Here is an 18,693-nt window from a genome sequence, read left to right on the forward strand (position 1 = left end):
GTTCCTTCCTGCCCCTCTCATCTTGGTTCGGAAAATCAGACAGACGGCTTTGTAGTGGTTTTCTCCACCGCATGCTGAGCAGTTCTGGCCCATAGCGGGGCACATTCCTTCGTGGGGGTATTCGTGTCCGCACCTGTAGCAGAAAGGATCACTGTTTCTTGCCGTCCCCTCTAGTTTGTTGAGGCTATCGTGTTTTCCATGGGTGATCTTTATGTCATCCACGCCATCAACTTGTGCAGCAAGGGCCGCGTCCGATCGCGCGAGGCGTAGGATTTCGTCAAGTTTGCGCGGCTGCTGTAGTAGTCGTTTGCGGAAGTCGGCGCTTTCACACCCCACTATGATTTGTGACCTGAGGGCCTCCTCATTGGAGTAGTTATTGAAATCACAATGTTTCATCTTTGCTCGTAGTCTCATGACAAATGCATCTATGGTTTCACCTTTGTGTTGTTTGGTGGTGTGGAATATGTGCCGTTCGTAGTCCACATTTGTGTGAAGTGTGAAGTACTCCGTGAGCGTTGTTTTCAACTTGGTGTACGTGTCTATATTGTTCTCAGGAATTTCTTCAAGAATGTCTCTCACATTTGGTCCTACGGCGTGATTTAGAAGGTTGAGTTTTTGTTCCTCTTCTAATGTGCCTGCCGCTTTCAGACACACTTCGAAATCCCTCAGCCACCTCTTCCACCTTGATCCAAGGGTGCCGGTGTCGGTGAGGTCGAAGTTTGATGGCAGCTGCGTTAAGAGGCTGTCCGTCATTTTTCTGTGGCCTATGTTGATTGGTGTCACTGGGATGGTCAGTGACTCTTCCTCTGAGCTGTTCAAGGGAGTGTGTTCAGAAGTGTCCACTGGGATGGTTGGTGGGTCTTCCTCCGAACTGCTCATGAAAACGTTCCTGCAATTTAATTTATTTTTAGCCGAGCTGGATGGTGGTTAGAAGGCCTATGTTTGGGCCTTTTCTTGTTTAGCGCGATGGCGCCTTGGGGCCAGCAGGGGGCACTGTGATGCTTCTGAGACCGTCTCTGGTGGGCCTTTCCTGCTTGGTGCTCTACACTTCTGAGCACCATGTGGCGGGAACAGGGGGGGGGGCACCGTGCCACGTGTTGGCTTATTTAGCTCTGTAGTGAAGAGGAGAGGAGAGGAGAGGAGAGGAGAGGGGCTTACTCTTACCCCTTTTTTTTTTTTTTTTTGGTGGGTTGTTGGAGCGGGAGGTTCGCGCCTCCACCGCTCGTATGTGTGTTGCCGTTGGCGGGAGGCCAGAGCTCCTCTACCGCCCGGGATGTTCAAACGGGGAGTCTCCGCTCTACCCGCTGATGTCTTTCGCGTGCGTGGGCTGGGCCTCCTCAGGCGTCGCCGTCGGCGGGAGAATCCTTTCTCCACCGCCCGGAAGATGTTCTTGCAGGGAGCTGCACAGTCGCTCCACCCGCGGAACACTCGCTCTGGAAGGCGGGTGGTGGGGAGCCTTCGCGCTCCACCCACCGCGATAGGCCCACGGGCAATTGAGGTCCGGGCTCCCAGTGGTGACAGGTGGCACACCACGAGCAGCGGACCGGCGATTGCGGGCACGGTGTGAACTTCGTTTCCCTTCGTCGCCAGTGTGATGAGGTCGTTCGTGGACCTCCTTACACTCTCATTCAGGCTCTCACTCAGGCACACGCTAGAGAGAGGGCCGACACGGAGCTGGGGTGCAACACGTCTTTATTCACTGGATCCCTGCATCGTACTAACTCCTGGGCGGTAACCCCGCCCCTCAACATACGCGGGTCGCAGCCCGCAGATCAAACATAAACAGAGGACTGTCGTCCAACAGATAAGGAAGTGAGGACATCACAGGCTCACTTTGTAAGTACAATTTACAACGCACATTTCCATTAAAACCACAATACACACGCACAGACTGATCATGCCGATACACAAATTGCCAAGCATGTGCGTGCATTCACACTGACAAGTGCACACTTTATTCTATAAAAACACTTTTTTCTGATCTAGACAAATACTTTTCCATTGGCACACTGGGGCCTCATTACAGAAAGTTTGCATTGGCGCAAGTGCGGTTTTGCATGGTATTTTAAGGGCAAAAAGTGCCTCAGTGGAAATACATATTACAAGCCATTTTTGCACTCGTGCAACGATTTCCCTATTGCTAATACCATGCACTACCAGCACTAGTGAAAACATTGCTCTTGTGCAATAATACATTGCAATTGATGTTTGCACTAAGCACATTTCTGCCCTGGTGCTAATACTATGCAACATTGCAATTACAAATGGTGTAAATATTTAAATACATCTTGCACGTTATAATGTTTCCATGATAGTAACACTCCTGTGGAACGCACAAAGCTGTTTTGGGGAATTATCTGGTTCAAGCTTATTGTCTTAAATGGACTAAACATAAACCATTCAATACACAAAAATGGCCTTTGAACACCCAGATCCCTCCTCCCCCCAAATGTTCTCTGTGAGGGGCCAAGGTGGCAGGGCTAGAGCAAAAGGCATGAGAGATAATCTCTTGGAGGAGGATTCCCGGAACTCTTCAGATTATTTTACACACATAAATCTACCCTTCAGGGTATTACGCAACACCCACGTCACGACGCCATGCACCAAGGTCTACATTATCCGTGGCGCCGCTTATTGGCAACATCGGCGTGATTCAACACCACTCTGTGTCAGTTTCTATAAATATGAACCCGCGCAACACACCATCGCGCAATATCAAGACAGATTTCAATGTCATCATCGTACTGACGGCTGGGGAAAATATCGTGTTTTTCATTTTCTTTTTTTTTTTACTATTAAAAATAGTAAACTATTGCCATCTTGTGCATTGATTAGATGAAAGATATATCCTCAGCTCTGACTGTGAGTGACCTCTTGAGCACAGTATGAGGAATGTGGCATGCCCCTCCCAGAAAGTCTCCTATGGGTGAATGTAGATCACACTGGGGGGCTCTGTGGTAACCAAATATCCTTAGCTATGACTGTGAGTGCCCTCTTGAGTGCAGTATGAGGAGGTGCCCCCCTTTACTACCCCCATGAAACCTTGTCTGCATGTAACCCCTCTACATTCACTTGGGCAGACATTTACTTTGTCAAGCATTTACTTCTTCATGCCTTTACTTCTCCATGCCTTTACTTCTTCATGCATTTACTTCTTCGTGCCTTTACTTCTTCATGCCTTTACTTCTTCATGCATTTACTTCTTCATGCCTTTGCTTTGTCTGCATCCTCACATTGTGAAGGTGGTGAGGGATGTGGTTAAGGTTAACTTAAAGTTAGAGTTGGAGTCAAGGGGTGCAGGGGAAAAGAATATGGAGTATACCCCGTAAAGGCTAGGTGAAAGACAGGGGAAGTAAAGCTATGGAGAAGTAAAAGTGTCAGAGTGAATGCAGCCGAAGTAAAGGCCTACAGCCATATGAAGAATGAGGCATGCCCCTCCAAAGGCCCCCCATTGGCTGACCTAGATCACACAGAGGGGCTCTGTGGTAGGGGATAATATTGCTCATGGATATCAAAACCTTGACGTACACTTCACTTGCACAAACCTCCACTGGCACCAGACTCTGCCTCTGTACACCTTACCTGGATGCTAAGGGACTTCTGAGATCGTCAGAGAAGCATTGAGCGAGCCGGCACCACTGTACTCAAGATCGCTCACAGTCCAGTGAAAAGCTCGCTGGGGAGATATTTTCTGAAATATGCACCCTGACTACAATCAAGCACTTTCACAAAATATGCTAAGATTGGAGCTTAAAATAGTAAATACAACCGTTCCTAGAATATGAGGGAAAGGCTTTTTAGGAGTAAGGAAAATAAAAGTCGCCTACTTTTACAAACAAGATTTTCATATAGAACCCAGGGGATGGCATGCTGTGCACCCTCCATTCAATGACGTGCCATGCTCTCAGTCCCTTCTTTCTACACCACTCTATGAGGCCAGTTCGGGAAAACCTCTGGCATGATTTAGTAGAGTTCTAGTGATGTCCATGGGGTTTCTGCAGTGTCAGGCTTGTCTGAGGACCCTAGCTCCCACTGTGTCTGGTCGCTGCTATATGCAATGTTTCAAGTGGCGAGATTCTGACATCCGTACACCTAAGGCTAGGAAAGATTGGAAATAAAGGGCCCGGACATTGCTCTTATTCCTTGTAGAAAAGGGGGACTTTCCAAAAATTTGAGCTAATTCAAGAGGTGGGGTGCCCCATGCATTTCCAGGTAGTCCAGTACTCAGCTTCTGTGACTGTCAGTGTCAGGAGTAAGATCTCTATGATCATTGCGCTTAGAAACACTTGTGCACAAGCGCGTTATAAATGCCATATATCATATCATATGATGATATGATATGATAGGATATTTATAACGTGCTTAATCTTAATCCCCAGAGGTTTCTAAGCGTGGACCCCGGGAATGGACCTGTGGTGCTCTGTCGTCTTGCTTCCTTTCTGCCAGAGTTGAGAGCTGAAGGTACCACCCGCCCTCTGGGACCCCCACACTAAGGTGCTGGTTCCACTCAGGGTGTCCTTTCCCTGCTCCATTGGTCCAGTCCCACTTGCTTCTACAGCAATTACCTTTAGGCTTCCAAGAGTCAGAGCCCGAACTTCCAGAGCAAGGCGACTCTGCCTTTGACTCCGCCGCCCGGTCTAGTTGCCTATTATAAAGTCCTGTGCTGGCATTGCTGGCTTAGTGCTTGGCAGTACTGGCAGCCTCTGGGCACTGAGAGCAGTTTCACCATCGAGCACAAGTCTATACCGCCTTCCAAAACAATATCCCTGGCAAACCTCCTGCTCTCCAGGACCAAAACATTTCAGAAGATCAGGGTAGATCCACGTCATCAGCCTCCTCCCACGACAGTCTGATGAATGTATTACTTATTCTGGAAGACTGGGTCATGGGCGAGGAGAACTCTGAGAAGGGGATGCGGGTGTAAGAGGCCCGACGAGTGGAGAAACCACCAAACCGTAGCCATTGGGAGAGCTCTCCTGAAGTGTTCCTGGCTTCTCCCCAGTCACTGTGTACCATTACTTTGGCTGTTTTCCTGTCTGGCCTTTCTGAAGCTTTGAATATTTCTCTGGTTCGTGCGGCATCTACGTCCCTTTACTGGTGGATGTAGATGTATGATCTTATTCGGCTCCATCATGCTTGTCTCACCCTGAACATATTGTGGATTTTCCTAAAGTTAATTGATTCTTATACGGAAAGCGAGTGGCTGTGATTTTGGTTAACCTCGTTTGATGGCAGAGTGTTTAATGCACAATAGCGCTGTGGAGGCATTGCATTGGAAAGTGGTCTTCTCAATGGCGAGTGTGTAAGCTCGGAGGCTAAGCAAGCTGATGCTTTACATTGTTTTCTGAACACCTGCTATTTCTTTCAGTTAACCACTGTTCGTTGACTAATGTGAAATAGGATTTTCTATTTCAAAGTCCGCCTTTCTCACTTGGAGATATTTAAGAAGCTTCAAGTGGATTTATTTATTTATTTATTTATTTATACTTATAAAATGAACATTAGGCCCATAGGCAAACAGACGCATTACATGGATGTGGGAAAGGGCATACATTAGAATCCTTGGTCTTTTCAGGTGAGCTCAAAGTATGATGAGATTCTGTCCTTGTGCTGGAACGAATATGACCACTAGCTCTTATTAAAGGTATGGCCACTCAAGCATAAGGAGAACATGTCAATGTGGGTAGTTCATTATCACTTCAATTCTCACAGATGTCTCCACGTGGTGGGTGCATGAGACGCTCAACACTATGCATCGTCTAAACCATTACCTCCAACTGACTTAAAAAGTATGGGGAGGTGGGGCGGTGTAAGTTAGTGGGGATAGATAGAAAATGCAAAATAGCTGTGCCATTGCCTGGGTGCGGGCAGACCTAAAGTGCCATGCGCTCTGTGTCCATGCCTGTTTGTAGGTGTCCTTTGCCAAATGCCCAGAGGCACTTGTGTCCAGCCGGAAGCCGTGCATGCCTGAGGTGCCAGGATGCATTGGGTGGGACTGTGAGGCACATGTGTATTGCAGCGGTGTAACATTCTAGTGCTGATATCTATTGGTAGGGTTATTCAATGGCTGTGTGCGGGTGGCTTAGTTGGTATGCATGTAGTGTGTGTGCGTGTAGAGGCTGGGAATGTAAGTGTAGGTAGGTTAGTGCAGGGCCTGGGGTGCAACTTGGAGCATCCCTCAGCTGTGTCCATGGCAATGCCTTGGTATGGGGTGCCTCTTTGGAAACATCTCAGTAAGGTACTTGTGAGGATATGTCCTGAGGCACTCCTGAGTGGGCTGGTATCTGGCAGCGGCCAGCGGCTGGCCTTGACTGAGAGTGTGGGGGCAGGGGCAGGAGGGCAAGCCATAGGGAGCATGCAGCACTGGGTACCAAGTAGACTGTGGGTGATGATAGTTCCCTGGTGAAGTTCAGAGTGGGTATTACAGAGACGACAGAATCCTGGCGGTGTCTCTAGGAACAACTCAACATCCTACAAGCTCAAGGGTGCGATATCTAGGAACCACTCACATGAATTACATTGGGCATCCGAGAGCAAAAGCATTGCATTGGGAACTGGGCTGGAAATCGCAGTGTGAGACCAGGGAGCAACACCTCAGTGGGGGAAAGATTGCAATGGGACACACAGGAGCAGAAATACAGTGACACACATGGAGGCAAATCCCAGCCGGCAGAATCACAGTAGGGCAAGTAAGCTGTAAGGTGGAAAGTAGATAAGTCAGCACGCGTGTGAGGGGAAAATACAATCAAGGCACATAAAGCAAGACATAATAAGGTGCCCCGGCATAAGGTTGGGCGATGCATTCTTCTGAAAGAGGGACAGCAATGCGTGTGGAAGGGTGCATCGCAGATTATAGATCACGCAATCTCCAGTGGTCTGCAGTGGGCTTTGTCAGTTACAAATATTGCCTGCATTCTGCACAGCTGTCACCATCTCCTTTCTAGCTTCTGCTGCACCTGTTCCTAAGCTTCCTGTGCTGAGTGTCCAGGGCTGTAGATGATCTGTCTGTGTGTTGCATCTAACGAGGTGTCCTTTATGTGGCAGGCACCCACTCTTCCCACTGCTGGCACTGGTCTTCGAGAAGTGTGAACTGGCCACCTGCTCCCCCCGAGACAACTCCGGGTCCTACCCTGGTGGAGACGTGTGCTCCTCGGACTCCTTCAACGAGGACATCGCAGTCTTCGCTAAGCAGGTCAGTGCAACGGGGGCTGTGGGGTTTGCAACCTGTTATTAGATGAGGGCACCCAAGTGAGAAAGAGCCCAGTGCAGAAAGGGAATGAAAACTATTGTGAGGGTCACTGCCACGACTCCCCCAAAAGGAGCAGGTCATTGAAAGGGCTCTGCTGAATCACAGCTGTGACCTCAAGCGGCCTAGAGGAGGACACTGGCGTGACTGTTGATCTGAGTAACAGGCCTGTGAGAATCCTAAGATCAAACCCGCGTGGGAACCACAAACTCAAAGCATGCCAGTGAGGAGTACCCTAAAAATTCAGACCACCCCAGGAATATAGCTGGTGACGGGTTAAGGGCTCACACGCGAGCAGACCCAGAAAAACAATAGCTAATTAAAGGTTTGAAAATGCCAGGATACACCGACCTGCACCTATCAAAAAAAGTAAAGAAATGTAATTGTAAACTGGGCTCTTTCAAAAAGCATATCAATTTCATATTAGGCTTGGGGGGTGGAGGGAGGCGCTGGGGGGGTGTCTCTGTGATCCCATTCATGCGCTGAATCTAAGGGTCCACTAGCCCCTCCCCCTTAAATCCCCACAGGCCTGCTGCTAATCATACTATATTCCGCTCCTCGTAGCAGCCTGAAAAGGGGCCAAGAACCATAATCAATAGCTGTAATCATCCATTGATAAGCCATTATCGGAGTGTTATGGTGGTCCCCGAGGAGATGTTTCTTTGGATAGCCGGAGCTTGCAGCGACTGCAGATCTATACATGTGTGCCCCCTGGGCACGAGGACATCCTTCATTCCAAACACAATCACACTCATTGGCTGTCCAGTGCGCCAGCCGGCAGAGAAAGGTACCTTGTTGGTATAATTATATCCATGTAATTTTTCAAATCAGGCTGGGTTGCAATCGACAGAGACAGAAAATTGAATTGGAGGAATGGGTTATGATTGTGCTGTCAGTTCCCCAAAATTAAAGGGAGAGAAGGGTAATAGCATCGAACAACCATTTGCCCCCCCTTCCTTAAGTGATATCTCAGGAAGTGACATCACATGATCCTTTAACCCCACAGGTGACGTCATGCTTCATTGATAACCAAAACCAGCCAGCTTCTAAACTAGTTAACACTTAAAGCAGGCTTTCTGTTAACAGATGCCAGAGGATGCAATGTAGCAACCCAGGGGTGATGGCCACCACCCTCACCACCAAATGATGCCATGTGGTTTGCGAGACTCTCGGGCATACACAAACTGTAAGGTAGGCATTATAGGAGAGAGGACTGTCATCAGATGTCAGGGGGCGGATTATTTCCAACTCCTAGGTTTGGTAAATACGGAGACATCCCGTTACTCAGTTGATATTGCTGTTTGTCTGCCCATCTGATGTCTTGTGTTCTTTTCTCCTAGGTTAGGACAGAAAAACCTTTGTTTTCGTCCAATCCAGAGCTGGATAATTTGGTAAGGAACTGTCATTGGCCTTTCTGAATAAAAGCAAACTGTTGCGAAATATGGCCTACTGCCGATTGTGTGCTCCCTGCCCGGCGCCCTGGGTGTACCTCCGAAATGTGCCACCCGTTCCTAGGCACTAATGCACGTTAGTATTCATGCACACACACGGTATGCAGTCTTTGGGGGCGCACTGTTGGCAAGGGCGGTGTTAAATTATCCCATAACCGTCCCATGACTTTAATTTTGTTTTTAAAACCCCAACGAAGCCCATAAATGTACCCCAAAATGGATAACTTTCTTTACAAGACGAGAGTGTTCTCGATGAGCATGGAATGCCCTCTGCACAGCTGTAAAGTTGAAGATTCTTTGGAATTGGCCAGGATGCCCCCAACCCCCCTTCCCGTTCCAGAGCAGACATAAACTGCTGTGTATACATTTTTTTACTGATTGGAACCAGCGGTGTAAGGAAAACTCCTCCCCCCTAAAAGTGGAGCTATGAACTAGTAGGGAAAAAGCAGGAACATATACACCCTGCCAATAAGTAACTCGTCACGAGAACCAAGCCAATGTTCATCTCCAGTTGATGCCCATTTCTCTTTTTGACCATATTTATTCATGTGCGTGATTTGTTGGTGTGCGTCCCCACCTAAATTAATTATATGCACCTGAGTTTACTGAGCAGTCACTGAGAGGGGCATCTTACAGGACCTGAGGTAGGCAGAAGCTGAAACGTTGTAGGGTAAACATATTTTTGTTCGAGAGTGAATTTATCTGCTTGTGTGTTTGAGTCTATGGGATATTTCCCACACTTTTTTTTGTTTTTTGTTTTTTGTTGTAATTTTAGTCAACATTTTGACTTTTTACACAATGTTGGAAGTCAATGTACGTGAAAGGGTGTGCATGTGAACACAAAATATGTGTATTGATAAAACAGGGTCTTTGTAACAGGGACTAAGTTTGGCCAACAGAGAAATATTATCTCCCAATAATGTGGCCACATTAAAAACAATGTTTAAGAAAGGAGGCTACAGCATGAATCTTGGGCAACAATACCTTCCCCTGTCTTTCTGACGCAAGGGCATGTGCCTGGTCCATGCCAAAATGCGTACATCATAACCAACATTTTTGGAAACTATTTGGCCTCATATATTAACAGAGAAACAATTCGCATATTATTTAACAAAATGGAAAACTATTCAAAGTACCAACAGAGATTACTGTGCATGCTCAGGGACCACATGGGTGGTGCTGGCTCCGAATGGACACTGATGAGATCCAGACACAGTCCTGTCCCCGGGCAGCCCGTCCAGATTGGTGCCCATTGACGAGGGACCGGTGGGTCACCTGACCCGCCATCACCAATCCCCATGTACATATTTATTTAGGCAGCCAGGATGACATTTGAGCAGAAATAATTTAGATGGGATAAAGTATTGGAGGCCAGAGGCAGTCAATGTGCATCTAGGGGCAAAGCAAAGGGAACCGCCTGTCTCCATTGACCAGGATGAAAATGCAAAGGGAGTATGTCACGAGTTTATAACAACGAGCCAGGCCAACAGCAAAGCTTAAATAGAACAGAGGCCAGGTGGGTGGGACAAACACTGGGGGTCAAGTGCGTCTGACAGGGCTGAGTGCCAATAAAAAAAGAAGCAGGGTTTGGGTGCAACTTGGAGTTTAAAGCAGAAACAGAAAATTCCAGGCACATCCCAAACCCAGGAGTGAGACCGAGAAAGGGGCAAAGAGTCGCTTCTGGCACTGAGCCCCCAATCCGATCTAGATCGAGGCTACTTTGCCAAGGAGACACCACAGCAGAAGTGAAAGCCCAGACCTCTGTGCCATCCTTTCAGCCCTGCTCCGGCACTGGCCACTTAATGCTTTGCCCGCACAGCCTTGCTGTCAGGCTTAATGTTAGATTGCATGTAGACATGTTCAAAGGTGCGCCCCTTTTATGGGACATGCCAGGTGTATACTTTTCCCTCTGTGCAGCAGTATAACAGATCTGTCATGCTGAGCAGCTTCACCTTGGAGGGGGGTTTATAAAAGTCACACATGCCATTGCATTACCTGCAAAGGAAGTACTCCAGTGGGAATTTTGCACAGAGTTAGTAAACATTGTGGGCATGGTTAACAATTGTACACATTGAAAACATCCCATGATATTTAAATTGAACTCCCCAGTTATGTGAATAATTCCTAGTACTTTCAATAGTTCTCTACATTTTTTTTTAAATTAATCACTGGCTTAGTTCCAAAGTCTTATGAAAACTAAATTCTACAGGTGAGCACAGTAAGGTTGGCACTATTCTGAAAGCGCACTCTGACTAGGGAAGTCTGAGGTCCCAGGACAATGTCACAATCATACCTTTTATTTGCTGCTTTGAGAGTGAAAGTGCTCATTTAGGCAGGATCCCCCAACCCACTCCTATCATGTGACTTGCGATGACGGGCTTCCTGGTCCCATTCCGGAATGTATGGCGCCTACACCATGTTCGGGGCGACGCCAGGCATTTCTTTAATTGCCATCAATCCTTTTTTGCATATTGGCTTCTCTGATGTTTTGTGATCTGAAACCGTTTTCTTTGAATGCACTCCAAAAAGTGTTTGTAATTTGTATAGAGCTTTGATGTTTCAAGGCCAAGCCAAATTCCAGCATGTGTCATTGCGGATATGGGCCTGTGGTTGTGGGAGTTCTCATAGGTTTGAGGCCTATGCACGCTTTCTTCAGCAAATAAACTTGTTCTATGAACTTTTCCTTAAAAATGGTCGACCTTGCATTTAATGTATTTATAAGTATTTATTTTGGTCTTTTGTATATCACTCGCACCTCTGGTAGATGCTTCAGCGTGCTTTGGGGGAAACGGAGTCGAACAGAACATGTAGATGTGAACCATAGAATCAAAAGCTAGTATTGCCAATAATGGTAGCAGTATTGATCAGTGTTTCGAAACATTAGACTGGGAGCAACGGGGATTCAATAACTGTATTTGCGCGACTTGGAGGGCAAAATGGACCACTTAAGTCCTCCGCATTCGAGGAAGGTAGCGTTTGAGTCTGAGGTGGAGAGGCAGAGAGTTCTAAATACTAATTATTTCTTTTATTGGCTTTTTATAACACGCATAATACCGTACCTGAGTTCGGTTTCTATGCGCGGATCCGGGATTCAAACCTCTGTTGCTCTCAGCGCGTTGCGCGTTGCCCCTGTGCTCTCCTCCGTTTATGGACTTTCATCAGGTCCCGTGTGTGGTTATCAGCGGTCAACATTAGTCGCGCTGTGGCCTTGGGCTAAGGAATAGGACTTTTTAGCGCGGCTACCGCTTTAAGTGGAGTTAAATGGGGAGAGGCAGCCGTTCCAAGGGGTGGGGGAGTCATTTGTGCGCAAGAATATTTCTCTTCTGAAGAATATTCCTTGCAAGGTCTCAGGGGGGTTTCTAGTAAGTGGGATTTAGTCCTTCAAATGATCGCGCAGGAATTACCCATTTCACAAGCTATGCTTTTGTTCTCATTGCAGATGATCCAGGCAATCCAGGTGCTGAGGTTCCATCTCTTGGAGCTGGAAAAGGTAAGTGTGTTCCTCCGATATCTGTCCATGCGCAGACAGATTCTTTTGTTGTCAATCCTATTCTTTTGCCTATTCAAAGCTGTACAAATATTAGAGAATGGAGCCCCGAGCTTAACCTCTCATATTAAACACGAATTTAGTGGAAGTGCCAAAAAAAACCTCAAACCACAAATATTTAGAATCCCTTTGCATGAAAAAGTATGTTAGGGTAATTTAACCAGCCCTAAAAGGGCTTTATGGGTTATTTTCTTAATTTTACTAGCGAAGTGGAGGGAAGTGGGGGGACTGGTTGCCGTAGGAACAACAGAGCTCCCTGTTAGTCGACGCTATAGTTGACCAAGCCTCCGAACTTAGAGCTGTTTTTAAATGAAGGCATTCCGCAATAAAGGGCACAGCTATAAAGATCCTGCCTCAAGACTTCCTCTTTTGCTCTCTGGCTGTGGGATCTTTGCCCACTTGAGTTCCTGAAAAGAAGTGTCTGCCATTTGTTCCGGATTATGATGAAGGTCCCCATAGTCAGATATGGCACTCTTATGGAATTGCACCTCCTAGCATGGCTAGGACAGCATGCGCCCTCCCCCCCCTTCCACAGTGCCTAAACGGCAGTGATTTCAAATTGGCACAGTCTACAAATTCAGCCATTTCTCGCCTGTGCCTGCTTCCTCACACTGGCTCCCAGATGCCAAGCGAATATAGTTGAATTTCCTTTGTATTGGACACTAGGCTTTCCCGCATTATGGCCCACCATTCCTCATCCACAGACTCAAGCCTTACACTCCTGCTATACCAACGCACTGATTATCCTCCATGCCTGGTCACATTCTGAATTACTAGTCAAAGATTGGAGGCCACTACTCCTGCATGGCAGCCTCCCACCTCCGGCAATCTTTGCCGCATGCCATCAGAGGTATTCATGAATGCACGGCCTTCCGCAAGACCACGAGGGCCCGACGATTGCCCTTATATTCATGTCATCTTGTTCTAACGCCAAGGGACTGCGTTAGTGGTGTATGCTGCATTCTACCAATGGCGAAATAATGAACATATTAACAAATATGGTTCATATGCCATCAGATCTTCTTTGTGGTAAGGCAGCCGTGAACACAGGTTCGCTGTACCCATAAAACCACATTTAATTGCACTGCTGATTGGGCAGACGTTCATGCTTCACAAACGTGCATGCAACATGTTCCTGTGACAAATAATGCACGTGTGTGTGTGTGGTATTTATAGAAAGAAGGGTGGTGCACCAGAGGGGGAGAATTATGTTCGAGTGCAGAGATATATAATGTGCCCCTGCATAGACTGTCAGTGATTGCCATCGGTTGGCAGTCTGATGGCTCACCTATGCTGTACACAGGGGTGATTGATTTTAAGGGGTGACTTTAAGACACTCAGGCTCTTTTTCCATCCTGCTGCATTTGTGGTTCACATATTGCCTCTCTTCAATGTCATGGGTAACTGAAGTGACCTCCAGGGGTCCCGCCCCTACCCCCCACCCCCTGAAACACACACAATAGTTGTAGGAGATTTCAGTTTAAGGGCTGACGATCTCTACACCTTTTTGGATACCGACTTTGCATAAACCATTGGGTTTGTGAGACTCTTATTTGTTTCCGGTCCCAACACAGGATTATGGTCACAAACTCAACCTGGTGTTGTTACTTGCAGCCTCTGCTAGGAGACGGGTTTCCTGGTCTCCACAGTGGACTGATGGTAGAGAGGTTTAGGCTGACGGGGGCACACCAACTCATTTAAAATTATGCCGACTTGGGCCTGGCCTACGAGGCTGCTTGCCCTCCCATGGTTTGATGGACCCTTGCAAGTCGCTTTTTTTTCCATAATGAGGACTACACTGGTGAGGATGGTATTGGGAAGAACAATGATGTGCCCTACATGCCCATCAATACCGCTTGCCCACTTCATCTAATATCTGCCAGATGGCCTTGAGTGCTCCCTGCTCTTTCTGCGACCACAGGACCTTAAGAAGGGAACTTTGTCAAAAGAAGTCAATGTGGTTCCAGATGCAGCTCGACGACGATGGAGTAATCCATCTATTGCGGGTCTGCACATCAAAGAAAATCATATGCTTCCCTCTGGATGGACCTGCAAGGACTCCTCTCTCAGAGATCTTCATCTCTGGGGGCAGCCTAGTTCATCTCAGCTGGCTCCCTCTGGATGGACCTAGCAAGGACACTGCTCTCCGAGATCTTCTGGCCTGTGGGCAGCCTAGTTCATCCCAGCTGGCTCCCTCTGGAAGGACCTGCATGGACTCCTCTCTCAGAGATCTTCCGGCCTGTGGGCAGCCTAGTTCATCCCAGCTGGCTGCCTCTGGATGGACCTAGCAAGGACTGCTCTCTCAGAGATCTTCTGCTCTGGGGGCAGCCTGGTTCATCCCAGCTGGCTCCCTCTGGCTGGACCTAGCAAGGACACCGTTCTCAGAGAACTTCTGGCCTGTGGGCAGCCTAGTTCATCCCAGCTGGCTCCCTCTAGCTGGACCTAGCAAGGACTCCTCTCAGAGATCATCCTGCCTGTGGGCAGCCTGGTTCATCCCAGCTGGCTCCTTCTGGCTGGACCTAGCAAGGACACCGCTCTCTGAGATATTCTGGCCTGTGGGTAGCCTAGTTCATCCAAGCGGGCGCCCTCTGGATGGACCTAGCAAGGACTCCTCTCTCAGAGATCATCCTGCCTGTGGGCAGCCTGGTTCATCCCAGCTGGCTCCCTCTGGAAGGACTCCTCTCTCAGAGATCTTCCGGCTTGTGGGCAGCCTGGTTCATCCCAGCTGGCTGCCTCTGGATGGACCTAGCAAGGACTCCTCTCTCAGAGATCTTCCGCTCTGGGAGCAGCCTGGTTCATCCCAGCTGGTGCCCTCTGGCTGGACCTAGCAAGCAAACCTCTCTCAGAGATCTTCCAGCCCGTGGGAGCCTGATTAATCCCAGCTGGCTCCCTCTGACTGGACCTAGCAAGAACACCTCTCTCAGAGATCTTCCGGCCTGTGGGCAATCTGGTTCATCCCAGCTGGCTCCCTCTGGCTGGACCTAGCAAGGATACCTCTCAGATATCCTCTGGCCTGTGGGCAGCCTGGTTCATCCCAGCTGGCTTCCTCTGGCTGGACCTAGCAAGGAATCTACTCTCAGAGATCTTCAGGCCTGTGGGCAGCCTGGTTCATCCCAGCTGGTTCCCTCTGGCTGGACCTAGCAAGGAATCTACTCTCAGAGATCTTCAGGCCTGTGGGCAGCCTGGTTCATCACAGCTGGTTCCCTCTGGCTGGAACGAGCAAGGAATCTACTCTCAGAGATCTTCAGGCCTGTGGGCAGCCTGGTTCATCACAGCTGGCTTCCTCTGGCTGGACCTAGCAAGGAATCTACTCTCAGAGATCTTCAGGCCTGTGGACAGCCTGGTTCATCCCGGCTGGTTCCCTCTGGCTGGACCTAGCAAGGATACCTCTCTGATAGATCTTCATACCTGTGGGCAGTCTGGTGCATCCCAGCTGGCTCCCTCTGGTTGGACTTAGCAAGAACACATCTCTCAGAGATCTTCCAGCCTGTGGGCAGCCTGGTTCATCCCAGCTGAACCACTCTTGGTGCTGGTCAGTTTCATCATAGATGTGGCCCCTTCCTTTGGTTCTTTGAGTAGAGCAAGAGTCATTTCTGAACCCAGGACGTTTCGGAAGGTGGGCCTTTTTCAGGCCAGCTTGTGAGGCGTCCCGCATGACCTCGTGACGTTATCTGCTGATATGAATTGTACAAACCGCAGCAAGGCTTCTGCCTCCAATTGTTTGGTTCTCCGTGTCACGGACTTTGGCCCAACCCTGCAAGGTCTTTCAGAGGCAATGCCGAATCGGGAAACATGCAGAGTCCCATGGCGCTCAGTCGCCTCTTCTTTATCACGACTTTGTCGACTGCGCTCTAAGACCCAATCAACAATGTGTATTTATTGGGGGAAAAGGAAAGCACGTTGAACAGATACACTGTACATGAGACTTTGCCATAGGATTGAGAGATACATAAGTCAAATGAGCATGAGAAAAAAACGAAAAGAAATAGAAGAGAAAAAAACGATTTAAAGGTATAAAAAAGTAGTCAAACAAGAAAAGAAACCTCCGTTTTAATAAAGCAATAATATGCAGAATGTGCATGTATCGTGGATCAGCGGAAAATGCGGTCTCTGGTCTAAGAGCTATTGGCTTCTGCTGATGGCAGTTTTAAAATATAGCATTTGCACAGCGCTTTCTGGGCGGGGTGTGCAGCTGTATAAAGCTGCTACCGGTTACCTTGAACCATCTCGATGGTATTCACTACTGTGGACTTTGAAGGGATGAAAAGGATGAACGGCTGGGTTGCCCGCTGGGAGATGTCACCCTTTGAAGTGCAGTTTTCACAGAGCCCTTCGTAGCAGGCACACGAACCCACTGAGCTATATCACAATCTAATATGAGACAGCAGAAAGAGCAAAATGGAAGAGAATGCATTTACTGCCGCAAGATAGACAGGAAACAGGGCATCTGAAGAGAATGTTACAGTGGGGCAGCAGACTGAAGGCAGGAAGGTGAAAGGACACGCTAGGAGGAGGGTCCTTTCCCCCAAAATGAGTACTAGCATCAATGGCTGTACCCGGCCTTGCTTAGGGGGGCAGCAGAGGGCCCCTGGAAGCAGGCAGGGCAGCCTATGAAAAGACCTTCCTTCAGAATCTCCCCTGGTTTGATAAGGTAATGAGCCCATTATGGCAACAACAGCCCAGGCGGTTTTTAACCAGATAATCCCCTTGTTAATGTGGTAATTAACCCTTTGATTCCCACCATCTGCCTGCTGGGCCTCAAAGTGATTACTGACAGCAGTATGGGGTAGTTATATGCGTGTGGGAGAGGGGGGGCCCGAGGCGAGGCCGGGAGGGGGTTTCCTTTGTTGGGAGGGGGCTCTGGGCGAGAAGAAAGGCTTGCAGATTGATACTGTAGCACAGTTTGGGAGAGAAAGGATAAGAGGCACAGGGTGGGGTCGAAGGGGTCATAGGAAAGACATCCCTCCCAGGTCACACCCACACTGCCCCCTTCTGTTGCCATGTGTATATTTATCATGTAGCACTTCATTTACAGCTGTGTTATTTTTACCTAATTTAATAGTGGTCACTTTCTCGACCTTGGAAGGTAAAATGCATAAAGAGATGCATCACACACACTTTCAAACTGATACCTGAGGAAAGGCGTTTAATTAATGAAACACTGAATGCTATTTCACAATACACTGTAAATGTCTGCGGGCCCCCCAGGGGCGGGCAGCAGGTCCTTCATGTGTGCACACCAGCTGCCGGTGACGTACTGCGTGGATAGATAGTTGTGTGTGGAAATGTGCGCCCTTTACTCTAGTAGTGCCTGTTGCTTGTACATGAATGAAACTGCTGCTGCCCTGCTCACGCCCCGCCCAGATCTCTGCGGGGCCACAAGGAGCATGAAGCAGGACACCCCAGAGCGCATTTTAATTTTTTCTCTCTCTCTCTCTCTCTCTCTCTCTCTCTCTCTCTCTCTCTCTCTCTCTCTCTCTCCTCTCTCTCTCTCTCTCTCTCTCTCTCTCTCTCTCTCTCTCTCTCTCTCTCTCTCTCTCTCTCTCTCTCTCTCTCTCTCTCTCTCTCTCTCTCTCTCTCTCTCTCTCTCTCTCTCTCTCTCTCTCTCTCTCTCTCTCTCTCTCTCTCTCTCTCTCTCTCTCTCTCTCTCTCTCTCTCTCTCTCTCTCTCTCTCTCTCTCTCCTCCCTCCCTCCCTCCCTCCCTCCCTCCCTCCCTCCCTCCCTTCCTTCCTTCCTTCCTTCCTTCCTTCCTTCCCTCCCTCCCTCCTTTCTTCCTCCCCTCCTTCCCTCCCTCCTTTCTTCCTCTTCCCTCCCCTTGCCTCAAAAGGTTCACGATTTGTGCGATAACTTCTGCCATCGTTACATCACGTGCTTGAAGGGGAAGATGCCGATCGATTTGGTGATTGATGACCGGGACGGGGGTTCCAAGTCTGACCTGGAGGATTTCACCGGCTCCTGCACGAGTCTCTCAGACCAGGTAAGAGGCCCTGTCTATGGTGTACACGTCAATAGCTTCTCTACCTGTCAGTTATTCTACACTCGCATCAGTTGTTTAATTGCATCTCCTAATGTTCCATCCATTGGGCATCACAGACAGATACAGTGTAAGCGGTCAATAACCAGTCAATAGTTTCTGCTTCAGGGAGAGAGGTGGGAATAACTTCATTTGCAGGCGTGTTTACATAGAAGAATTCAATAGTATTGTTTGTTACTATCATAGTTTGGAGTACCTGTCCATAGCACGGTGCACGATTGACAGCACCTTAGGATAAAGAGCCGGTATCTGGTTGTAGAGTACCAGTGCCTTTATCATCGGATAGTGTCTTTTGCCATAGCATAGTGTACCTGTATATTTGCCATGCCATGCCATGCCAGTGAGTCTCACCGCCTGTGCAATGGGAAAGAGTACCAGTGTCACAGCATAAGGCACCAGAAGAGAATACTAGTAT

The 18,693-nt window shown here is 48.4% G+C and overlaps 1 protein-coding gene across 5 annotated transcripts in view; it reads left to right on the forward strand.

Annotated features, from left to right (window-relative positions):
• The window catches only part of MEIS3 (Meis homeobox 3), a 147,969-nt gene that overhangs the window by 24,321 nt on the left and 104,955 nt on the right, over window positions 1-18,693 (forward strand). For all 5 annotated transcript variants that reach the window (XM_069644354.1, XM_069644350.1, XM_069644351.1 and 2 more), the window contains exons 3-6: window positions 7,045-7,192; window positions 8,587-8,637; window positions 12,137-12,187; window positions 18,072-18,221. In XM_069644354.1, coding sequence (XP_069500455.1) covers window positions 7,045-7,192; window positions 8,587-8,637; window positions 12,137-12,187; window positions 18,072-18,221 — 400 coding nt within the window. The remainder of the gene's footprint in view (window positions 1-7,044; window positions 7,193-8,586; window positions 8,638-12,136; window positions 12,188-18,071; window positions 18,222-18,693) is intronic.

Source organism: Ambystoma mexicanum, chromosome 2p (assembly GCF_040938575.1).
Source record: "Ambystoma mexicanum isolate Mex_15411 chromosome 2p, UKY_AmexF1_1, whole genome shotgun sequence".
NCBI lineage: Eukaryota > Metazoa > Chordata > Amphibia > Caudata > Ambystomatidae > Ambystoma > Ambystoma mexicanum.